At 41.0% G+C, this 23,523-nt stretch overlaps 1 protein-coding gene across 6 annotated transcripts in view; it reads right to left on the bottom strand.

Moving 5' to 3' along the window:
- CD47 (CD47 molecule) overlaps positions 1-23,523 on the bottom strand; it is a 50,652-nt gene that overhangs the window by 4,721 nt on the left and 22,408 nt on the right. For 2 of the 6 annotated variants that reach the window (XM_035114493.2, XM_035114496.2), the window contains exons 4-8: positions 18,011-18,112; positions 14,720-14,812; positions 13,764-13,859; positions 11,471-11,563; positions 7,675-7,706 (exon numbers count right to left, since the gene is read on the bottom strand). In XM_035114493.2, the coding sequence (XP_034970384.1) occupies positions 7,675-7,706; positions 11,471-11,563; positions 13,764-13,859; positions 14,720-14,812; positions 18,011-18,112 (416 nt within the window). The other 4 variants (XM_060273688.1, XM_060273690.1, XM_060273689.1 and 1 more) reach the window with 4 other exon arrangements.

The raw sequence follows: 23,523 nt of genomic DNA, 5'->3' as shown, positions 1-23,523 counted from the left end.
TCATTCAGTTTTCCAGTCAGTCCTACCTTCTTTCAAGATGTTCCAATCCAATTCCTCCACAGCTCCCTCAATATACTTTAGCCATTTAGTATGTTTTGTACTCATTGGACTGTTTCTGTCTCATCCCCCTCTTCTCCCCTTTCAGGTTCTCTCTCTTTCACTCTCTTACTCTTGCAAACCTTGGGCCTGCTGATAACCTCTCTCTTGTGTGGGGGTGTCGTAATTTTGGCTACACAAGTTCCACACTCCGATAATATGTTTGCCATTAGTATACAGTATGTTCTATTTGTGAACTGCATTCTTTGCTACAAGGCTTTGAGCCTCTCAAGGAAGGCAAACAGATACTGTATCTACAAAATCTGAAGGCAGCCCTGTCTAAGGAAGTTTTTAATGTGTGACATTTTAATGTATTTAATCTTTGTTGGAAGCCTCCAAGAGTTGGCTTTGGAGAAGGAAGAAGCTGCTTTCTATCACTGCTCTCCGTTGCACGGCATTCTGGGGCTCAGCAGTTGACAGAAATTCTGGGAGGGCGATCTGTGGACTGCAAAGCCCCCTGCCTGATTTAATAAGGGGTCAGGGCCATTTGATGCAGCAAATGGGTTTATGGAGCCACAGCTGCAAAACTCAAATCTGTAAAGATGCTGGAAATAAGGAAGTTTGCCAATGGCTTTAAAGTGACTATAAACTGCCACTATTTGGAGACACCCGCACACACACCAATTCATAGCTAGAAAAACTGGGCCTCGGGGACTATTTTTGATGAAATATTCAAGGTTTGTGTCTTACTAGAAAAACTAATAACTAGAAGTACTAATGCTTTGAAGTGTGCCTCTGTTTCATGAAAAAAGGGGGGGCGGAATAAAAACAAAGGAAAAATCCCATAGCCCTACTGAAAGCAAAAGTAATAAATACAGGCAAAACTTACCATCATTCTAACATCACTCCTTTCGCATCTTTGCAAAACCAAGCAAAACGTTAGTAGTTAGAGAAGCAAGGAGTAAACAGCAGTTTAGTAGAAACAGTGTTAAAATATATTATAATTTTAGACATGCAAGAACTCCATGTAAACAGCAGTTTAGCAGAAACAGTGTTAAAATATATTGTAATTTTAGACATGCAAGAACTCCATGTATTGGGAAAGAACCAGCCTTTCTCTTGATTCTACATCAGCATTCAGTGGGATTTCCCCCCCAATACCAGTTGGCTCAAATGAGGAAATAAGAAACCAAAAGGCAAAAAGACAAAAAACAAAAACAAAAAACCCTTAGGTTTTGCTAAGCACTATCCCAGAAACTTGTGAACCCCATGCAAAAGATAACTCATATCTACTTTTCAGAAGGAACAAATATTTCATTCAGGAACTAATTCCTTTTGGCAAATGAATTTATAAGATCAAAGTGGTATTTATCCTAAAACAGCCACCTGAACTTTGAAAAGGTCCAGATAAGCCAAGAATTACAGAGCCATAAACTATTTTCTAATACCCATAATCTATGAACAACCAATAATTTAAGGTCAGGAATATTTTTTTCCATTATCTTGTATACATTTTTTACACAGCCCCAAAAGCTAATTTTTGGACTGGAACAAAAACCAAGTCCCTGAATATAGTTCAAAGTTTCAATTACTACCTACCATTAAGTGGTTCTCCGACAGTTTTCTGTAAAATATTTAAAATATATATGTATATGTGTATATAAATAAATATAAATGTCTTCATGTCTAGCCTGGATCTCCCAAATTAAATGACTCTAATTGACATATACAATAAATAATGATTCTACAAAACAAATACAAGAAACAGCAGAACATTAATTAGGTTAATGGCAGGTTGTTAGCTCTAGGGCCAGTAATGACAACATGTAGTCAAGAGCAGAGATAAAATGTGTCCCACAGGTTGGCTCATAGCCTCATCCCTCCTCCCCAAAACTACAAGATTGCTAACCCCTTAGCTCCCAGAGGAGCTGATTTGGACAAGAGAGAAAGAATGCATGGAGTGTAGATCCCAGTGCAATGATGAGTGTACACTTAACCCTCCATTTGGAGCCTACTGGAGCGAAGAGGGTGTTTTATGAGACCCCAGGCTTTTCTTTCCAAGGCTTGTGAACATTAAGCATTCCTTCTCCCACTATTTATACAACTGTGTGATGTCTGCTCATCCTTCCATTCTCAACTTCTTCTGATCATCTGTACCCATGAACTTACACATATGAAGATATGCTCTCATTACAACAGAGCAGACATGCGATAAGACCCAATCAGGAAATAGCTGTTGGCAAGTCAAGAATTTATTATGACAATATCAGATTGTGACTGCTAAGATGCAGAAATATTTCTGAATTAATAATTCTTCTGAGACTACTATAGCCACTGGTTGGAAGGCCTCAAAATCAGTGACGAGGGTCTTGATAAGACAGTGTGGCCTATTTAATGACAAAAGGGGAAGGGATTTGAAGGATCTTATCCAATTCAACAATTAGGGGCGGGAGAATATGCCTTTGTTTGAGACAAAATTAGGCAAGTTAGAAGTCCCAAGGAAGCAAGTCGGCCTAATTAATTGCACCCAAAACATTTTAAAGGCATTTTTTCCCCAAGAAGGCTACCAGCCAAACAGATTACTTTCATCTATGTATGTAAAATAATCCAATAACATGGTTCAGCAATTGAAGAACAGGGACAAGGCTGATACAAAGCCAAAGGACACTGCATATGAATTAAGAAAATGTTATGAGAAACTGTAACCCTCAGATTCTTGAAAGAAAATAAGTTATTATTTAAAAAACATTAAACAGTCCTGTTTAACAAAAACAGATATTGAAAATCCTCAAAGGCCAGTTACAGTTACAGAGCTCTATACAGCTGTTGTTGAATTAAAATAACGATAAAACAGGAGCAGATAGTTTTGCTACTAAATATCATAATATTTTTTAAAAATGCATTGTCATATCTTCTTATGGAGGCATTAAAGGCAGACATGCAAGAACAGGGCAGTCTCGAGCAGGTCGGGCGCCCTGGCACTGAGGGGCGGAGATCGCTCCGGCACCCCGCCCTCGCAGGGTGCAGCATGGCTTCCACGGGGCTTCGCTGCGCAGTGCCTCGCCTACTGGCCCCGCGCCCCGCGCCACCGGGACTCTACCTAGAGCCAGCCCTGTGCAAGAACAACAAACCTTTCCAAAAAATAGGAAGAAGCCAAACTGGTGGTAATTTTTAAGAAAGGATAAAAATGCTTCTGGAGTCATATCTTACCAACCCATAACCCTTTTATAAAACAAGAGTTTAAAATCTGGGCAACACCATCATTGCGAAGTATACTGCAGAAGATCAGTTAAGTTTTATTTAAGAAAAACATAAATTAGAAATGAACATAAAGAATTTTTTGAATATAATTCATACTAAGTCTAAAAACCATAGAGGGTTATATTTTTTGATGTGGAAAAAGCTTTTGACTATTTAGAATAGAGCTATTTATACCCGATTCTGGAAAATGCTGATCTGGAAGGGAAATTTTCTACAGGAATTTTGAAGATATATACTAACTCATATACTTCTGCCTCAGTTAGTGGTGTATGTTCAAAGTTATCCCATATCTCTATTACTGTTTACCCTATCTATTTTTAAATTCATTTTCCCCTAACTATTGAGCCTTGAGCCAAAGCATCAAGGTCTAAGCAAGCAGTAAGAAGCATTAAGGTGGGACAGTAGGATATTAAAATTAATTTATAAGCAGATGCTGTGGCATTATTTATATATTATTCAAATAACTCTTTTGAAAAGCTACTGAACCCAATTAAGGAATTTAATGTAATTTCTGTTACAAAATTAATTTTACAAACTGAATGGATTGTTTTAACTTAGATAAGACAACAAACAAAAAATTAACAAAATATCTGATTGAATGGAGACACATCCCTATTAAGTATTTATGCAAAGTCTGGAAAAGCTAACTAAAGTTAATCTTGAAAAACTCATGCATGATGTTTAAACGTATTTTGCATGAGGAAAAGGTTTGCCCCAGAAATTACAGTAGTCTCAAAGAGTTTTTATTTTTTGAATCTACCACTGTCAGTATCTTCTGAAATAACCATTAACTGGCAAAAAAATTACTAATAATTTTTGCCTGGTATGAAGAAGAAAAAAGAACCCCAGGGTTTCAGGAAAACTTGAAATATACAATGAGGCGTACTAAATTTGGCAAGAAGTTGATAAAAGACCAATCAATGTAGTCAAAGTGTATTATCTGGAGTGGATACAAGGAAAAATTAAGGCAAGGATTGTCACTACTCACTGCATACATGTTTTTCTCTCTGTTGGCTATATTAAAGGTTGCATTTACCAATGCATTTTATTTGTTTATGGGGTTTGTTATTACTGTTTTTTATTGAGAGTTAAAGGTAAAGGTAAAGGGACCCCTGACCATTAGGTCCAGTCGTGACCGACTCTGGGGTTGTGGCGCTCATCTCACATTATTGGCCGAGGGAGCCGGCATACAGCTTCCAGGTCAACTGGCCAGCATGAGTAAACCACTTCTGGCGAACCAGAGCAGCACACGGAAATGCCGTTTACCTTCCCGCCGGAGCGGTACCTATTTATCTACTTGCACTTTGATGTGCTTTCAAACTGCTAGGTTGGTAGGAGCTGGGACCGAGCAACGGGAGCTCACCCCGTTGCGGGGATTCGAACCACCGACCTTCTGATCGGCAAGCCCTAGGCTCTGTGGTTTAACCCACAGCACCACCTGTGTCCCTTTTATTGAGAGTTATGAACCTCAAATGATTTTAACCAAAGGATTGTGTATGCAGACATCCCACCACTTATGTGGGGTGTTATGTCCGGGCCACCGTGCACATAACTGAAATCGCATAAAGTGAGGAGCACCCAACTTTAATAGGGAGGACACATGGGGTGGGGAGGGAGAGACCTGTGTGCACTTCTGGAACTGCTGCCTGGAAGTTGCTTGCGGCCACTGCCCAGTGTGCCTTCTCTTGCTTGGGGCTGCTGCTCCGAGCCTTCCCTCCAATCCCTCCCATCGCAGTGAGCCAGCGGCTGAGAGTGACTTCCAGGCAGCAGTACCAAGCGAGGGAAGATGACCTGGGCAGGGCCTGGAGCGAGGAAAGGCTTGGGACAGGCTGGGCAGTAGCACCTGAGAAACTTGCAGGCAGCAGCTCCAAGAGAGGGAAGATGTGCCATTTCAATCATTTTATTTCTTTATTTCACAGCAACTCATGTAAAAGTGGCCGTGCATGAGTAGGACACGCATAAGGAGGGGAGGGAATGCCTGTACATTTTTTAAATTAGAAATCAATAAACAAACCATGGTTAACATGATTGCCTTGCAGCCAGTTTGAAAACTTCCATTGTAAAAGAAGTGTAATTAGGGCCGAATGGGACGGGGGGGGGGGGGAAGGACGTGTGGGAGCTTAAGGTACATTCTTGATCTTTTACCCATTGGCATAAATGTTAGGGCATAGGGCAGGTGTCTTATTTGCAACCTGACATATCCAGAATGGTGTGAAGTGCAACCCAGGCAGCTTACATGGTAGATCAAAGGCCGGCCTGCACAGACGGATTTTACAATTTGCAGGAAAAAGGAATGGATCTCCTGCTTTTAACAGTAGCTGTATGACTATCAATTTCTCCTAGTGCCAGAGGGGGAGAAATAAAACTTCAAGCAAGAGCTGAGGTCTGACAGATGAAGAAATATTAGAAGCACCTGCCATTTCACTTTACCTTTCAAGTGTGCTTTCAGGATATATATCTATATCTATATATCCCAGTTCCATTGGTATACACCAGAGTCAAGAAAAATGCAGGCCTAGATGTCAAACATAGCAAAAGTGGTGGTAAATCCATTTATATATTGTACCACTTCAAGCAGCTAACAAAAATGAATGCTTTTCCATGTTCCTCCCCCCCCCCAACGTGCTACCCCCAACCATCAGCCAAAAGAATTCGCACGTCAGGGAGAAGGTTAGTTTAGAATGATTCTCATTAAGTTTTATTTGTGCAAGGCTCTTGTTGACAGAAGAGCATTCAATCATATTAGCCCCGCCTGCAATCTAAAGTGGCACAGTGAATAAACAGCTTTACCAACCTATCCGCTGCTCATGAGAAATAGTCTAACAACAAACTTCAAGCACAGCATTTTTTTTTGCCTTCCAGTCATGTTTGAGTGACAGTGCATCTATATAAGGAAGCAGGGATGAAGGGTAAGAGAGCCACACTGCCTCCTGCCAATCCCTCTCTGGGCTGAACTTTCTGCATTAGAAAGTAGCCAACAGTAGTGTCGCAGTTGAAAAGGAGCTTGCAGGAATGGTGATGCACCTTCTCCCCCCCCCAAAAAAAAAGAATAGGGAGGAGGGTTTATTAGCATTCTGCATATGCACAAATCTTGAGCCAAATCAGAACAATTTGGAAAGATCAGAAACTTAGCAGAGCTCAAGTGAGCCCCTCCAAATCACCTTGAGCAGTATTCAGGGGCCTCCTGCACATTTATCCACCCAAGCTGATGAGGAAAAAAAATCAGAGTAGGGAAGGGGGGAGCTGGCAAGAATATCTTTGTGACTGACAAGGTTGGGTTTTTTATTGGAGGGAATGATCCTTTACCAGTGGACTCTAATTGCAGTGTTTTGGGGTAGGAATGCTGAAGAAATAAATATCCTTGTTCTTGTTAGTCCTTCTAGTGCTGCTGGCCTCTGGCATGTGCACACACAGCTTTGCACTTCCTTTCTGAGACTTTCTGGGACCAACTGAGCAGAGCATAAGCCTGAAGCAGGGTTCCCCCCCAATTCCTCTTATCCCCCTAGCCCAAGCACCCATCCTTCTGAAATTCTGCATGTTACACTGTAGAGGTGTTCCTAGGAAAATATGCCATTTTCATACAAAAATAACTTCCTCCAAAACCACAAGGAGGAAAGCAAATTCCTTTAAAAGGCACCTGGCACAAAAAAAACCCTGCATTTATGTTTCTGAAATTTGGCAGGTTTTCATCTTTAGAGAAGCACATATCTCTTCAAGAGACATAGCATCCCCTAACAAATTTACCACAACAAAGTAGAGGAGATTGGATTCACTCCTTTTTAACCACTCCAAAACTGTAAAAGCTGTCCTTTGCAGGAAAATGAATCCAGCAAAGCTTTGGTTTTACCAAATGGAAATTGGGACCTGAGGTGAACTGAGCAGTCTCTGAAGGAATCAAGAGTCAAATTGCACTAATCTCTGAAGTGCTGAACTGGGGCCTGAGCTTAATCTTTAGGCGTTAATCTACTACCATTTCAGCGTTCAAAGCTGTAGTATACAAGTTACCTGAAATGCATTGCTTTGATTTTATTTTTCAAATGTTTTAAATTTTTCTAGCTTTTTTATTTTTTAAAAAGTTACTTCTCCCATTCTTAACGATTCCAATGTATGAGTGGTCAAACTGCAATTCAAGTCTCCACTCTGTAGTCTTTGTACAATGAAGGAGATGGGAAAAGATGTTGAATAAATAAAGAGTTGAATGAATAATGAGGCAAGCCAGGGTTGCATGGCTACAAAACCTATTAAAATGGCAAGAATTCTCATTGCAGTGATTCTACTTGCTACCAATCTGATCAAACCAATTGTGAAATATTCAGAATCACATTATGTATCACCTGAATCATCCAGCAACCCCATATTAATTAATTGTAAGCTTACCTTTGGAGGCTGATGATCTTTGAATCTGGTACCTATGGTTACAAGTAAAAATATAGCACAATTTCTTACTGGATACTCAAAGCACACAAATCTAATCACCACTATGCAGGGACATAAGAAGACCAAGAAAGAATTTCAGCCAAAGTCTTGGGCTCATGCTCTGTCCCCTTCCTGCCATCTTCCTACATGGCCACTAGCATTTACTTTCAGTTGTTGCACATGAAGCACAGCTTGTTTAAGCCAGAACCTCCTACTGGTACGTGATGTTTGCTGAGAGATGCTGTGAAACAGAAAGTAAAGGCTAGCAAACTCCTTCCAATCACACGGGAGGAGAGGCAAGAGGGAAACATGTGATAATTCATGATTTTAGCATTCCCTGCAATGACGCCATTGTCTAATATGCTCTCTTTTCCTTTCTACTTCTTAACTTGTGTCTCGGTCTCATCCTCCTTGCTTTTCTCATGCTTATCTTTTAAACATTGCAGGAGTGTGACAGAAGCAAAGCTTTTCTTCTGGTTGCTCGTGCAAAGTTACTTTCTTGGCCCAGACCTGCATTCTTGCAAGCTTTCCAGGAGCGCATGTTCAAAGCACAAATTGTGTGGAATGTTTCTTCAATATTTATATCTTTGGTTAAAACCACATGTCCCTCCTTCCCTTTTCATGTTTGCTATTGGAATGCAGTACACAGAATGAAAATGGTACACATGCAGGACTTTCCACCTCTATCACCTGAAGCTAAGAAGCAGAGTTCATAGCCATGCATGCAGCAGTAGCCTTCAGCTTTTTCAGATGCAGAACATACATCTGCCATGGGAGACCCACTTTGGCTTTTATCTTACAATGTGTGACTATATTTGTCTCTCCTTCTATCCTCCTCTTCCTTCCTTCCTTCCTGTCCCTGGCTGTTTCTTCACCGCTAACGATCTTTCACCACTTCTTAAAGACTTATTTATTCCAACTGCCGTTTATTAATTTATTTGACTGCTGCTGTGGGCTTTTAAAACAAACAAATCTGCTGCTGTCCACTTTACCTGTTTTAAAGCAGTGATGGTTAGAAGTTAGAACACAATGTACTAGTAGATCCCTGGGCAATTAGCATTAGATTGGCAAGGGTTTCCGGTGCTAGATTTTTTTTTTACAGTAGCAACAACTTCCCCCAACTAAATTAGGCTGCTGAAATGAAGAAAGCTAACAAGGAACCAGGAGTGCACTTGCATTGAAGGACTGAGACCTTGTCAGTTCTGGTACTGAGAACAATTTCCTAGACATAAAATGAACCATGGTCCTTTAACACTAACTAGAGGTGGACACAGGCTGGAGTTCCAGTACAAAACACAAAGTGGTTCCAAAAGGCAGACGTCTGCTCATCTCTATCAGCAGATAATTGCTTTTTAAAATTTTATGTTGTTAGCCACCTTCGGAAGTCTTCAGGTAGTAAGTTTACTAAAAATAAAAAAGATGCACTCTCACACACAAACACAGACAAAACAATGGTATCATGGTCACAGTACAAGTCAGGGCATAATTCAGCTGTGGGTCAATCATGACCCAGCAGAGAATATCACTGTTACACAGTACTAGTCCTCTCCCTTCACACCTGTATCAGAAGCAACTGTGGGACATGCACACATAGAATGAAAAACAATGTACACAAAACACTTTTGGAATAGATTGTGTGAATGCAGTTCCAATCTCTTCATGTTTGCCTCCTCAATAAGTTTGTGAAAGAACTGCAGAAGTGTTCCTTCCTTCTGAAGCACCCAGAAAGCTTAGAAAATTTTTTAGGGGCTTAACCTTTTTCTCTGAACAGCAGCCTCCAAGGCATAGTTTCAAAGAGATGCTGCTGTGCATGAAGGGGGTGGGGGCTAAGAATCAGAAAGCCCCATTATATCCATGGGCCAAGTTACATGCTTCTCTGGATAGTTTTAACCATGTGATAACTATTATTTCAGCTCAAAGACTTCAAGGCCTATGTGCAAAATACACACAGCTGCATTATTACTGTCTTGGTTGCAAATTTCCCTTTCAGCAAGACAGCGTTTATTTTCTGAATACCTATTAAGCAGCATTCTTCATCCACATAACTTGCATGTAGAAAATCCAAACCAAATATTTTCAGGTATACATAGACAACAACTGCCTAGCAACCCAACCCCATTTTCTCTCCAATCAGCAAACTCACCTCCCCTTCATTTACAATGCAGGCATACTGCTTCTTCAGTCTTGAGTCTCCAAAATGATATTGGAGTACAGCTGACATCATCCCCAGCTGAATGAATGGTCAGGTATGAAGGGGGTTGCAGGCTAACAACATCTGGGGCCCAGTGTTGAAATAAAGTTTTCAAGAAAGCCTGGGACCTGATTATGTGCCCCCAAGTTTGATTGCTGATTGTTTCCCTTTCATCAATAGATCCCCCCAATAGATCTGTGTTAGAATGCATCACAAGATGCCTTATAGAACTCAGTTGCTGGATATGTGCCCCTACTGATCAACATCAGCACCTTCTGTTTCCCATATAAAGTTTTTCTGCAAGAAAGGAGAATTATAGGCCCCACACCACACAATGGAAGGCAGCTCACTGTACTCATGGCATAGGACTTAAAAACAGCCCAACATTGTCAGGATCCACAGAATGCTGTGTGAGATAGTAAGTCTGCAGGCCTGAGTACACGAGTAAAGTGAAACTAGCTGATGCAACTGGCTGATGCAATACTTTCTATAGGAGTGCTGGGTCAGAATGCCTCAGCAGTAATGTGCTGTCAGTTGATTGGCTGTCATCGGTTTAAAAGGGAAACCTTTCCATCAGTGAGTGGTGGTGTAGAAGGGTGTGTCAGTGAGAGGTTTGAGAAGTCTTCCTACATGCCTTAAGGTGCAGCTGGGTACCCTGCTTTTTTTGTATGAACTGCTTGTGTATCATAGCCTGTAGATATTTGTATATAGCTCACAATAGATATGCTGCACTGAAGAACCTGGAATTCTGAGCATTTTTGCTAAAGCGCCGTGAAGGAATTCGCGACAAACATAACCCTTGCAAACAGAAACAAATCAGTGAGATCCACTGTCAACTTCCATCCCTCCTTCAAAACAATGCCACACAGTGCCCCAAATATTTTTCTGATAGACTAGGTGCAATATCCAGCAAAGTAGTTCCATTAGTCCAAGGATTTCTGTTTTCACAATGGTACATCACCTCCCTCTCCCCTCCCTACGTGACATCCCCAAATCTACTCGTGTGAGTTAGTTGCAGTAAAGGAACTTTTTTGCATGGTATCACCCCATGTATGGAGAACCTTTCTCAGCCTGAGGGCCACTTTCCCTTCTGAGGGCCGCACGCCCTCAGGTGGGCGAGACCCAAGGCAAAAAGTAGGTGGAGCCAGAGGTGGAACAAAGACAGCGACTCTTCCCTTTGTCCAGGAGGCTACATTCAAGCTACACAGAAGCCACTGGTTTCTATCTACATGCCCCCACATAGACATTCTCCATCCAGGCAAGCAAGGGGCATTATCCTAGCTCAAGGACACATCTCAGCCAATCAAGAGCCCTCAATGAGGGTACAGAACAGAATCTGTGAGCAGTGTGACCTGGGGAGAGTCCTGAGGGCTGCAAAGAAGCACTGGCAAGGCTGCATTTGGCCCCTGGATGTGAGGGTTCCCCTTGCTTGTACACAAGGCAACCTGCATTTGTGACCTTCTGGTCAATCCTCTCCGAAAAGGCACTAAACAAGAACTTTGTTTGAATATTCATTTGATTTGCAGATAAAGCATTTCATGTATACTCTAAATAAATAGTACTTACCAATAACAACCATATAAATGAAAGCAATTACTGCTACAAGATCCATAATTCCTAAGCCTGCAATCACAACAGAAGCTTGTTTTGGTGGGCATTCTGTTGAGAGGGAGAAAATGGAGTATTTAGGTTAGCATTTTTGTTTCTATTTTCTGAGTTGGTCTGGCAGTGTAACTACAACATGTAGGAAAAGATCTACAGCCATAACATCTTGCACCAATGTGCACATTAACTGCTACAAAAAGTGTCAGGTCTTGCTGTATCTTTTACGTACATGCATCAACCACCAAGGGGGAAAAGCACAACCTCTTAATGGCCGCATAAGGAATATGCAGAAAAATATTAAGGAACTGTGGGTCAAAAACCAACAGCAAACAAATACACTTGGCTATATTTTCATTTTCTGCAAGCATTGGTCTCTAAGACTGTTTCAGAATTTCAATGGTTTTATGCTAAAACCTGGATCACAAACATCTTCTTTGATAATATGCAGTTTAGTGAAATTAAATTATTATTCACTAACAATGAAGTTATTGACAGGAGACTGAAGAACAGATGTTACTTCCATCTAGGACAGGAGGAAAACCCCAATACAAACACAATTATTTTTAAACTCAAAATGGTTGAGTGTGGAGGAAATATTTAGATGCTGGATGCCAAAGAACAACTCACACACTTGATGAAGACTTGTTGAATAGGCTTGTGTTAAAATGAGTGACCGTGAGCCTAAAAAAAAAAATATTCTGCAAAATTCTATGCAATGGCTTTGACACACAGTTACACAAAGCTTAGTAAAGCTTTAGAAATCTTGCTGAAATTTAAGAATGCATACAATTTCCTCTTCATTAATCAGCGATCCCAAATTTTGTGCGCTTGTGTGGTGTGGTGGTGGTGGACCTCTCACTAATGCCAAAGGAAAAGACTAGAAACTGCATAGCAAAATCAAAACTCCTTCCAGATATTTTGTGACCTCAAATGAGTATCTGCAATCCACAGGAGTCACTGCAACCCTGAACTAGCCTTTATCTAATAAGAAAGATAAGAGGCGAGCATACAGAGCCATTAGAACAGAGCCTACTGCCGCTTTATTTGCCAAACATTGAATATTGCTTTAGAGCAGTGGAAAGAGCTGAAGACTGGACGCCTGCAGTTAAAGATAATTTATTCAAACAAGGTTTCAGGACACACACACACACACACAGCGCTCTTTTGCTTAATTTTTTTAAAGGCTGCAATAAATGTAATTTCACCGAGGCAGCTTTTTTCTAAACTCAGATCGAAGTACAATCCCCACACCCCCTACCAAAAGAGCACAGCAAATTTAGATGGGTTAAACCACAGAGCCTAGAGCTTGCCGATCAGAAGGTCGGCGGTTCGAATCCCTGCGACGGGGTGAGCTCCCGTTGCTTGGTCCCTGCTCCTGCCAACCTAGCAGTTCAAAAGCATGTCAAAGTGCAAGTAGATAAATAGGTACCACTACAGCGGGAAGGTAAATGGTGTTTCCCTGCTCTGGTTCGCCAGAAGCTGCTTAGTCATGCTGGCCACATGACCTGGAAGCTGTACACCGGCTCCCTCGGCCAATAAAGCGAGATGAGCGCCGCAACCCCAGAGTCGGTCATGACTGGACCTAATGGTCAGGGGTCCCTTTACCTTTTATGCTATTATTATTTCTGGCTGGCCACCCTTAGAAAGACAACCTTTATATATTTGAAACTCAGTCATTTCACACATTCTGTCACTTTGCTGATGTTTAATGCTGTTAAGAGTAAAGAAATGCATCTATAAATGTGAAAGGATTTATGTTCACAATTTTTTCTGCTGCAGTAAGTGAAAATTGCATGTGTGTGTGTGCGTGTGTGCACAGAAACACACACCACACACACAAAGATTGTGGGCACAAATTAAAATAATTACAAAAAAGGTCAGCAGTAGCTCTGAGTGAATCTTTAGGATATGCAGTATTACAAAGTTAACAATTTAATGCAGACCCTTTAGATCCTACTTACAAAATGCAGCAGTACTTGGCATAGCCATTCTAATTAGAAGGTAACACCACCTTCAGGCAATTGTTTGTTCAAGAGATAAAATAGTAGTTTCAAGTCCTCATAGATCCCTGTTCTATAAAAACCTATGCGGATTTCACAAACCCTTTGTGCGTTTCATAATGTAGACTAGCTGCTTTGTAGGATATTTGTTAAGTGTGGTAGCAAGCTGATTCCCCTTGATAGTATAAAGGGTAAATAATTTCTAGAGAACAAAAAATGTAAAGAATTTTAATAAAATAAAATACATTGCTCACCTGGCAAACATACCCCAATACCTGCCACAGCAATTATATATCCAAGTGTTTTCAGAACTATCAGAATAATTTCAAAGACCGGTGGCTTCTCGAAAACTGGGGAAATAATCATACGTTATTGAGAAAAAGAATGACAAAATCAAAAAGATACGTAAGTGAAAAGTGGAACAAAGTAAACATCTTCTGAAATGTAACTGAAACCAGTGTAAATGTATGCTACATGGAATGTTAAGTAAAAACAACCAAAAAACCTCCCACAGCTAGGCTGTCTCATTTAATTTATCTTATTACATCACAGTACATACAACGCTGTATATTAAAACAGAAATGATATACCAAAGACAAGTAGCTGCATTCCTCAATCCAGCTAGCTTTCAACATTTAGGTGCACACATGATTATATCAGAGCTAATCAGAGTATTGGACTCATCCATTTATCTTTACCAAGTTAAACAATCTTTTCAGCTTAGCTTCTTGTTTCTATCAGGGAACAGTGGCAGATGAGGCCAACTTATCTATTGGCTTCAAGTAACACCCCATTTCTGTGAATGGCAAAGGAGGAAACAAAAGCTCACTCTCTCCAGCATCTGCAGTGAAATGCCACAACACAGACATAAGCTACACCTCAATACAGTTGTACTTTGGTTGACAAATATCTTGTGACTCAAACATTTTGGCTCCCGCAGCCAATTGGAAGCTGCGCCTTTGTTTCCGAACGTTTTGGAACGAGGTACGACTGAAATGCTAAAATTTCGTACCGAACGTTTTGGAACGAGGTACGACTGAAATGCTAAAATTTCTCCCAGAGGTTCTCCAATACAGGGCTGGAGCTAACATTGTTAAAAACATCTACAACCCGACAAATCTAAGGGGTTCTTCCCTTTCTGCTTCCTCTTCCCACACCACAATGGATTATGAAAACAAGTTCATGAGTTAGTAAAGTAACAGATGCTCACCTGATTGAAACACAAAGAAGAGCGGAGGCACCAAAATGATAGTAGGGAGTACAACTAAGCCAAGACCAAATTGAACTGGTATTGTATAGCCCTCTGCAAAAAGCCAAATGAAAGAAAAAAAACAGGTGCTATTCAGGAAAAGCAAGTCAAGTATTACTTTGATCTAGACTCTACGCTACCCCTTGCTCCTAAATCCTGCAACCCATAAAGCTATTGATTTAGAGAAGAGAACACCCCAACACATTTATGCCCTGAATAAATATATATTATTTTACCCATTGTATTCTTGTAACTCACCATTTATTACTAGTTCTTAAGAAAGGAACGATACTGGACAGCCTCAAGGAAAATAAAAATTTAGTGATACAGTCACAAGAGTCCTACCCCTTTAAAGTAACAGTGTTTACCATATCCTAAAAGAAGCAGAAAATTATGAAGGTGACCTACTTAAATGCCCTCTGCAGGAGGAAATTAGAACAATGTCCTGTTTCCATCACACGATGTAATAAACAGCACTCAAGAAACCACCCAAGCTATTCACATAACAAAAGCATTCATATCAAGACTACTAAATAAGAAAAAAAGGTGTTCTTTTACTTGAAAAGCTAACATTCAGATTAAGATTCTAACTGTTACTAACTTTGTCAATGGAGATTGCAGACCTTCCTTGGAACATGTGTTGCCCCTTCCCGGCCTCTCGACTTAACTCATATTCTTGTTGATCTTTACACACGCTTGCACAGCAAAAGAAATACAGCAGGCGTGGGGAACCTTTTGTTCTCCAGGTGTTGCTAAATTATAACTCTCATCATTCAAAGCAAGTTATGTCCAATGCCCGGGGATGATGAGAGCTGTAGTTCAGCAACATCTTTAGATGACCAAAGATCCCCCACATCTGAAATCAAAGCAAAAACAAACCAAGGCTATACTAAGACCACAGTACTCAGTAATCTTACTACTCCTAGCTTTTTCTAACATGACAAGTTTATCTGAAGAAGTGTGCATGCACACGAAAGCTCATACCAATGACAAACTTAGTTGGTCTCTAAGGTGCTAATGGAAGGAATTTTTTTATTTTGTTATGACAAGTTTACATTGAACAAGAAAAGGATTAACAATAGGAAGAAGGTGATTGCATGCAAACCATAAAAAACCTGTCCTTGAAATCCGCCACGGAGATTAAAAGGGTTTGCAGAAAAGCATCACTTAGAGAATTAGGCTCAGGGTTCACAATCTGGAAGAGTCACAGATTGTTCAAGTTTGAGAATGGCACACAATTCTGCCCCTCCCCCAGATTTTGTTAATGCTAGGAAATAGTTCTCTCCAATTCACAGCTCTTTCGGCATGCTAAAATTAGTCTGTTAGCAATTTTCAATGCATTTATGTTTTACTTTTTTAAAGAGCATGCTATTGAACTGTCATGTGTTAAATAAAATAAAATGAAGCCTTGGGCTTGTTTGAAAGTAGCATTTAAACTACATTAAGTATGCTTTATTAACTTTTTTTTAGCTAACCGAATACTTTGATTTAAATATTTGGCTACTAGAAAAAATATTTATACAGCGCATGCAATTAGTAAGTCCCCCTTAATTTAGTAAATAAAAGACAAACAAACAAGTTAAATCAGATCCAAGTAGATTTAGAGCACCAGAAAATGAACCAGTGCCGCTGGCCCAGTGCATACATATCTAGGTGCTATTAGGTTAAACTGTCCCTCTCACTTCTACTTGGTATGAATTAGTATGAGCTGTGAATTGGAGAGAACTATTTCCTAGCATTAACAAAACCTGGGGGAGGGCAGAATTGTGTCCATCATTCAGCCCAGACACTGAGGTCCAGTGCCGAAGTCCAGAACCTTCTGGCGGTTCCCTCGCTGCGAGGTTACAGGGAACCAGGCAGAGGGCCTTCTCGGTAGTGGCACCCACCCTGTGGAACGCCCTCCCAGCAGATGTCAAGGCAATAAGCAACTATCTTACTTTTAAAAGACACCTGAAGTTTAGGCCCTGTTTAGGGAAGTTTTTCAATGTTGATGCTGTATTATGTTTTTAATATTCAGTTGGAAGCCACCCAGAGTGGTTGGGGAAACCCAGCCAGATGTGCGGGATATAAATAAATTATTATTATTATTATTATTATTAGTAGTAGTAGTAGTAGTAGTATGAGATTAAGGGTGCACCTGAGGCCTACAAGCTTTCTTTCCTTTCCCTGTGCAGGAGGTAATAACTTCCCCTTTTCCTTTATTTGAACTGATTTTTCATCTCCCCTACCTGGTATATAAAACCTTCTGCAAAGCTTGAAGGAGCTCTACTGATGCCCAAGTAGCTTCAGTGGTTATGTCCAGATCTGGCTGGTTCACCAGCTCTGGCAACCTCTCCATTAGACTACTGCAACATGTCCCATGTGGTGCTGCCCTTAAAAATGGTCCAGAAGCTGCAGGTGGCATACAGCATGGCAGCCAGGTTACTGACAGATGTTGCAAAGTGGCATCATGAGTCTTTTAAAAGAGGCCCTGTGGAACATGTGTACTCTGTATCCACGGGACCTCTTTTAAAGGACTCACCCTGTACCTGTCCTCAAGAATCTGCACTGGCTATCTGCCTGCTACTGGAACCAATCTGAGGTGCACCTACTGGTAGACAAAGCTCTAACTCTACTTAATACCCAACCATCTGAAGGACCAGCTCCCTTGTTACTAGTCAACCCATGCTTTAAGATGTGCATGACTTGCTCATAGTACCACTGATATCCATAGCTCATGGCAGAGTAATGTGGCACACTACAAATGTGGAATTCCCTCCGCACAGAGGTTTGTTTGTCCCCTACATTTACTACTTTTAAATGTCATCTGAAGACATACTTGTCTCCCCAGGCATAAAATGCAGGCTGAGAGGTACTGGATGCCTGATTGCTTGCCATTTCTGATTTTTTTTCTGTTTTTTTTCCTGTTTGGACTATACAGTGGTACCTTGGTTCCCGAACGACTTGGATCCCAAACAAATCAGCCCCTGAATGCTGCAAACCCAGAAGTGAGTGTTCCGATTTGCAATGCTTTTTGGAAGCCATACGTCCGTTTCGGCAGTTGGCATTGTTTCTGGGACCAATCAGAAGCTGCACGTTGGTTCGCGAACGTTTTAGAAGTCAAACAGACTTCCAGAACGGATTGCGTTCGAGAACCAAGGTACCACTGTATTATTGTTTTATTATGGTTCTGATATATTTAATCATATGCCAGCCTTGGAACCTCCAGACTGAAGGATGGAAAATAGTAATGATATTAATTTTTACACTTACCTTTGACCAAAAGAGAAGCACCAGGCACAACAAAAATCATGAGTATTAGTACTGCAACACCAAAGCTGATCTTCTTAATAAGACTCATCTCAAACTTCATAGCTTTAAGTAAAAATGAAAAGGGGAGGGGAATTTAATCACTAAGTACTTAAATGCAAATATGCAGCTTTTACATTTCATCTGATTCTATGATCTACTGGAAGAAATAGCATCAACAGAATATACCGGTAAATGCTGAACGTTTCTGCATGTGATTTTGGACAGCGGTGATTATAAATAAAACTACATAAACATATTAATGCTGCTGTATATTCATTCCATACCACACTTACAGAGTTGCAGTGAAGCAAGGACAGGCAAGGATGAGGCACTACCACCTACTTCACAACAGAGGTGATTATCTTCTGGGGTGCTATCTGCCAATCTTCTGCATGCCAAATAAATCAGCTTCTCCCAAAGAGAAACACACCAAGTAAGCTAATCAGAAGAGATTGCATGGCTAAGGGCTAAAATGCCACCATTGTTCTGGGGGAAAAAACACAACCCGTTCTTATGACCAATCAATTTTCCAGAAAATAACAAGCAAGCTTTTGGGTCCACCAGAACTCTTCATCAGGGTGGAATTCAGGAAAAGGCTCAGTGGGGTATGAGGGGAGGGGAAATGTCTTATTATTGAAACCACAATGTCTGCATCAGTCAGTAAAAGTTCAGTTTTGTAAAATAGTCTTATAAGGGGCAGGCTGTGGGAGTTGTCATAAACAGCATCTGCACTTCAGAATTTACTACGGTGCTTATTTGTACACTTATGTACAAATGTACAAAGCATCCACATATTTGCCAAATGGGAATGATGTGCCTAGTGAAACTGGTTGCATTCCACCAAGAGGCAAGACCAGAAGTGGGAGTCGAGGATAGCGGAAATGGTATCTGCAATTCTAAGAGTTTGTATAATGTATTTTTAGGCTTATGGAAATGTTGGCTTCCTTCTGTTTTTGCATGCAATTAGGGATAGTTGGATTCCTTAAAGCCTGGTCTCCTTGCTGCTACAAGCTTTGAATGCACATGCAAGTGGGGCGATGGCTTTCCATCGCTCTATGAGAAAATGTTGAAAAGAATGGCTGCCTCCCTGTGAACACTACTCCCCTACATGCTGCCATACATTTATGTCCTGCTATGAACATTCTCATTTGCTTTAGATGCCTCTGTGTTAAATTCAAATGGTTTGCCTGCCCCTTTCTACCACTGGCACACATTATTCATCCCACACTTGCTTTGTAACTGAAACAAAAATGCCAACTCCTCCACTAAAGGTTCACGCAATCGCAGATTCAGGATCGGCTGTGTGAAATCTGTAACAATAAGCTATACAACCTGTAAAACTCCAAGCGACTCAAATTGGCATTATCAAAGGGACAACTGCAACTATGCGCTCCAAGACTTCCTGCCCCCATTACTACTTTCTGTCATGTCAATAGGAGGCCACTTCAGAGATGCTCCGTTCCTGCACTCCTCTTCCTCCCAGCAGCAAACACTCCACCTGTACCATACAATACTGGCCACAAGCAAAATCTACAGCTCTGTCTACATGTTGCTGTATTCTACAAGATTCTATTTCAAATCAGAAGTGCTCTGCAAAGAGTTCAATACGTCTGCTGTTAGCTTCATGTGTGAGACAGATCCTAAATCTTCCTTCCTATTCAACAGAACATGCCAGTCTTCTTCCTTTTCTTTTTTTTAAAGAAACCCAGTTAAATTAGCAAAGTTACAGAAGTGGTTTGCTTCAAAGACTGATGGTTCATAGGTTTATACAGCACTTTGGGAGGCTTCCAAAGAAAAGAAGTTGGAAAAATTGTACGCTCAGTAACACCAGCTGTGCTCTCTTCTGCCCTAGGCACTGTTAACAAACTGCCAGGTACGTTTCTCTGTTCCAGAATCATCTTTGTAGATGTTGCACATGGTTAAAAAAAAAAAAGACAGCATGATTTCCGTGTTTTAAAAAGTATGTGTAAGAGAGAAAGAAACATTGCAAGTAGAATTCTAAAGAGCAGCATTTAAAAGCTGAACAGCTATCAGTAATCATCTCTCACTATACTCATGTTTTCTGATACAATAAAGCAGTAGCTGTCTTACAGTTTACCTCTGAGGTACAGCAATAAATTGGAAATGCTCAGTTTTGCTACCCTGTCGAATGTTTACTTAATCAGCGTGCCATGAAATAATGCCTACAGGCATTGGGTTAGCATCCCCAAGAAACATTACATCACACAGATGTAAGTACTCTACAGCACAATGGGACTGTTATTAGCTTAATAATAAATACTGTATCCAAAGTGATGTCTAAAGTGATTAGTAAGCTTTGAAGATCCACATCTAGCATTACAAACTCCCTCAGTGTTCACAATGCCCACTGCAACAGGCATTGGCCTATGAATGACATTTTAAATTACACAGTATTATAAATAACAATTTGCGTTCTCTCAAGTGCTTCAACATATGTACCAAGGGCATGTGGAATTTTCAGAAGCAAATTGAACGAAAATATTACCTATTAAATCCTGCAAATAAAAGGGACAGGCAACTGCCAAACAGATGGCTACTAGGACTACCCAATCATTGCTCTTCTTTTGTAAGCCACAAAAAGAATTACAATCGACTTTCCACATTATTAGGAGTACTTTAGTGCTGCATTTTTTCTATGTGCATTACAAAAAAGGAGGTGTTCCCCAGATAAGCAGCAGTAGCAGCAAGCCATGCATTTCAATATATTTACCCCTTGCCCAGGGCAGTCTCCAGCAGGTCGCGCGCCCTGGCGCTGAGGGGCGGAGGTCGCTCCGGCGCCCCCGCAGGGCGCAGCATGGTTGTCGCGCGGCGCCCTGCCTACCGGCCTGGTGCCCTTGCACACCGCGCCACCGGGGGTCTACCTAGAGCTGGCCCTGCCCTTGCCTATGAATTGAAAACCCTTCACTTGGGCTCTTCATTCTTGGAGAAACAACCCTCTAGGATTGATTCAAATGCCTAGGTACATATAGCAGAATCACAATGTATAGGAATAAAGTATGTCCGGGGGGGGGGGGGGAATCTGGAAAGAAAGAATAAGACGATAAATGGCTGCCATCCACAAATAATTCTTCAACTGGTTTCTGAAGAAGCACAGAACAAGAGAAAATCCTGAATTTTCTGGGCTTCCCTTGATACTGGACTGGATGAGAGCCAATAAACTGAAGCTGAATTCAGGGCAGTCTCGAGCAGGTCGCGCGCCCTGGCGCTGAGGGGCGGAGATCGCTCCGGCGCCCCCGCCCTCGCAGGGCGCAGCATGGCTTCCGTGCGGCTTCGCCACGCGGCGCCCAGCCTACCAGCCCGGCGCCCCACACCACCAGGACTCTACCTACAGCCGGCCCTGGCTGAATTCAGATAAGACTGACGCACTGTTAGTGGGTGGTTCACTAGTGTGGAGGGGTAGAAGACTGCCTGTTCTTGGAGGGGTTATACTCCATTTTATCCTAAAGTAGCTTGGCGTGCTTGTGGATTTTGAGGCACAGGTAGCCTTGGTGGCACAGAATGCCTTCTGTCAGCTTCAGCTTGTGGTCCAGCTACAGCCCTATCTGAATAGCCTAACTTCTGTGGCTACACTCTGGTAACCTCTAGGATGGATTACTGCAATGCAATATACATGGGGCTTCCTCTGAAGGAGGTTCGGAAACTTCAGCTGGTGCAAAATTCAATGACCAGAATGCTCACCAGAACAAGACGGTTTGAGCATACATATAACACCAATCCTGCTCCCACTGCACTGGCTTCTAATTAGTTTCCTGGCCCTGGAAAGCCTATAAATTGCATGGCTCAGGACCTCAACACCTTAAGGGCCACCTCTCCCCATACAAATTGACCCGGACCCTGTACTTGTCATTGGAGGTCCTTCTCTATGTCTCACCTCCCTGAGAGATCCGGAGGGTGGCAACATGAGAATAGGGCTTTTCTGTAGTGGCTCCCTGATTGTGGAACACTCTCCCCAGAAAGGTTTGCCTGGTGCCATCACCACATGTCTTTAGGCAACAGGCAAAAACATTCCTCTTTACCCAGGGGGATACTGTTATTGTGATCATTTTTATGCTTTTTGTTATTATGCTTTTCATTATACTTTTATTATTGGTGCTCTGTAATGTGTTCTTAACGTTGTGCTCTGCCCTGGTATCTTTTGATAAAGAGCAGTATATAAACTGAATTAACAACTACAAAACAACAACTTCACTGCTGTCTATGTAGTGGGCATTGCTTGGATAACTCAGATTTTGTCTCTGATATATATATTTACATATATATATTACCTGCACATGTTTATGTTTCAGTAATCACATCTATTTTGTTGTTACTTGGGTTTCTGCAACTATGTCTTTTTCTTTTTTTCTTCCTATGTTCCTGCTATGTTCTTTGTGCACCAGTGGGCATGACCCAGTTGCTATGGGTGGGGACTCCAGCACTCATTTAGTTTAGCCATTATGGCAGATGCCATTATATGACTCCCATTCATTTCTTAAAACCGATTGTTTAATGATCACAAACCCATATACATGATTGCATACACACATATGCAAATATTTTAATAAAAAATTCCTTCCAGTAGCACCTTAGAGACCAACTAAGTAATGACAAACTTAGTTGGTCTCTAAGGTGCTACTGGAAGGAATTTTTTTTTATTTTGTTCCGACTACGCCAGACCAACACGGCTACCTACCTGTAACTGGAAATAATTTAATGAAAGAGAGGTATAGCGTTATAAACAGCATACTGCTATAATGCTAATTTATTAGCTATAATACACCTTTAGTGCTGTAACACTCTACTGCAATAATTCCACAGCAGTATGGTGTATTGTTTTTTTTTAAAGATGGATTTTAAAAATGATGTCAAAAATGGTGCTCAATACAAATGTTATCATAATGGTGTGCCAAGGCGTGCTTGGGTCAGTTATCCTGTCTGTCATGGAAAAACTGCACCCTTTTGAAAAGACAGAAGAGTGCATTAAAGGTAAATACATCTGTGAAGTTTCAAGTACTCCTTCCATTCAAGTACTCCGTATGAACCCAGGGAAAATCCAGGATGACAATGAATGAATGACGGTACTGTGTGGATGCTCTGTAACACTGACTGATGAAGCATGGCAATTCCATCCTAAATGCCTGTGGGAGAACGTTGGCTCATTCAGAGAAACATGTTAATGAACACCATAAAATGAGCTCATAAGGCCAGATACAGAAAGAGAGCCTTATTATATGGGTGTTCAGTAAGTTTCTACTTCATGGAAAATGTATTCCACCATCTGGGAATGATGATCAGCCCATGCCAAAAGTTTCTTTACTGGACACCGAATGATACTAATCTATTATTTAGTACTATAGGTATTCATTAAAATTCTCACAGCTATTTAAAATAGGACTCAGTGTAAAAATACAATTTAGCTAAAGTAAGTTTGAATAACTGAGGGGGAAAACTATTAGAGCTGTAACTATCTATCT

This window comes from Zootoca vivipara, chromosome 4 (assembly GCF_963506605.1).
Source record: "Zootoca vivipara chromosome 4, rZooViv1.1, whole genome shotgun sequence".
Lineage (NCBI taxonomy): Eukaryota > Metazoa > Chordata > Lepidosauria > Squamata > Lacertidae > Zootoca > Zootoca vivipara.
The sequence above is the reverse complement of the archived record's forward strand: the minus strand, read 5'-3'. Positions and strand labels throughout refer to the sequence as shown.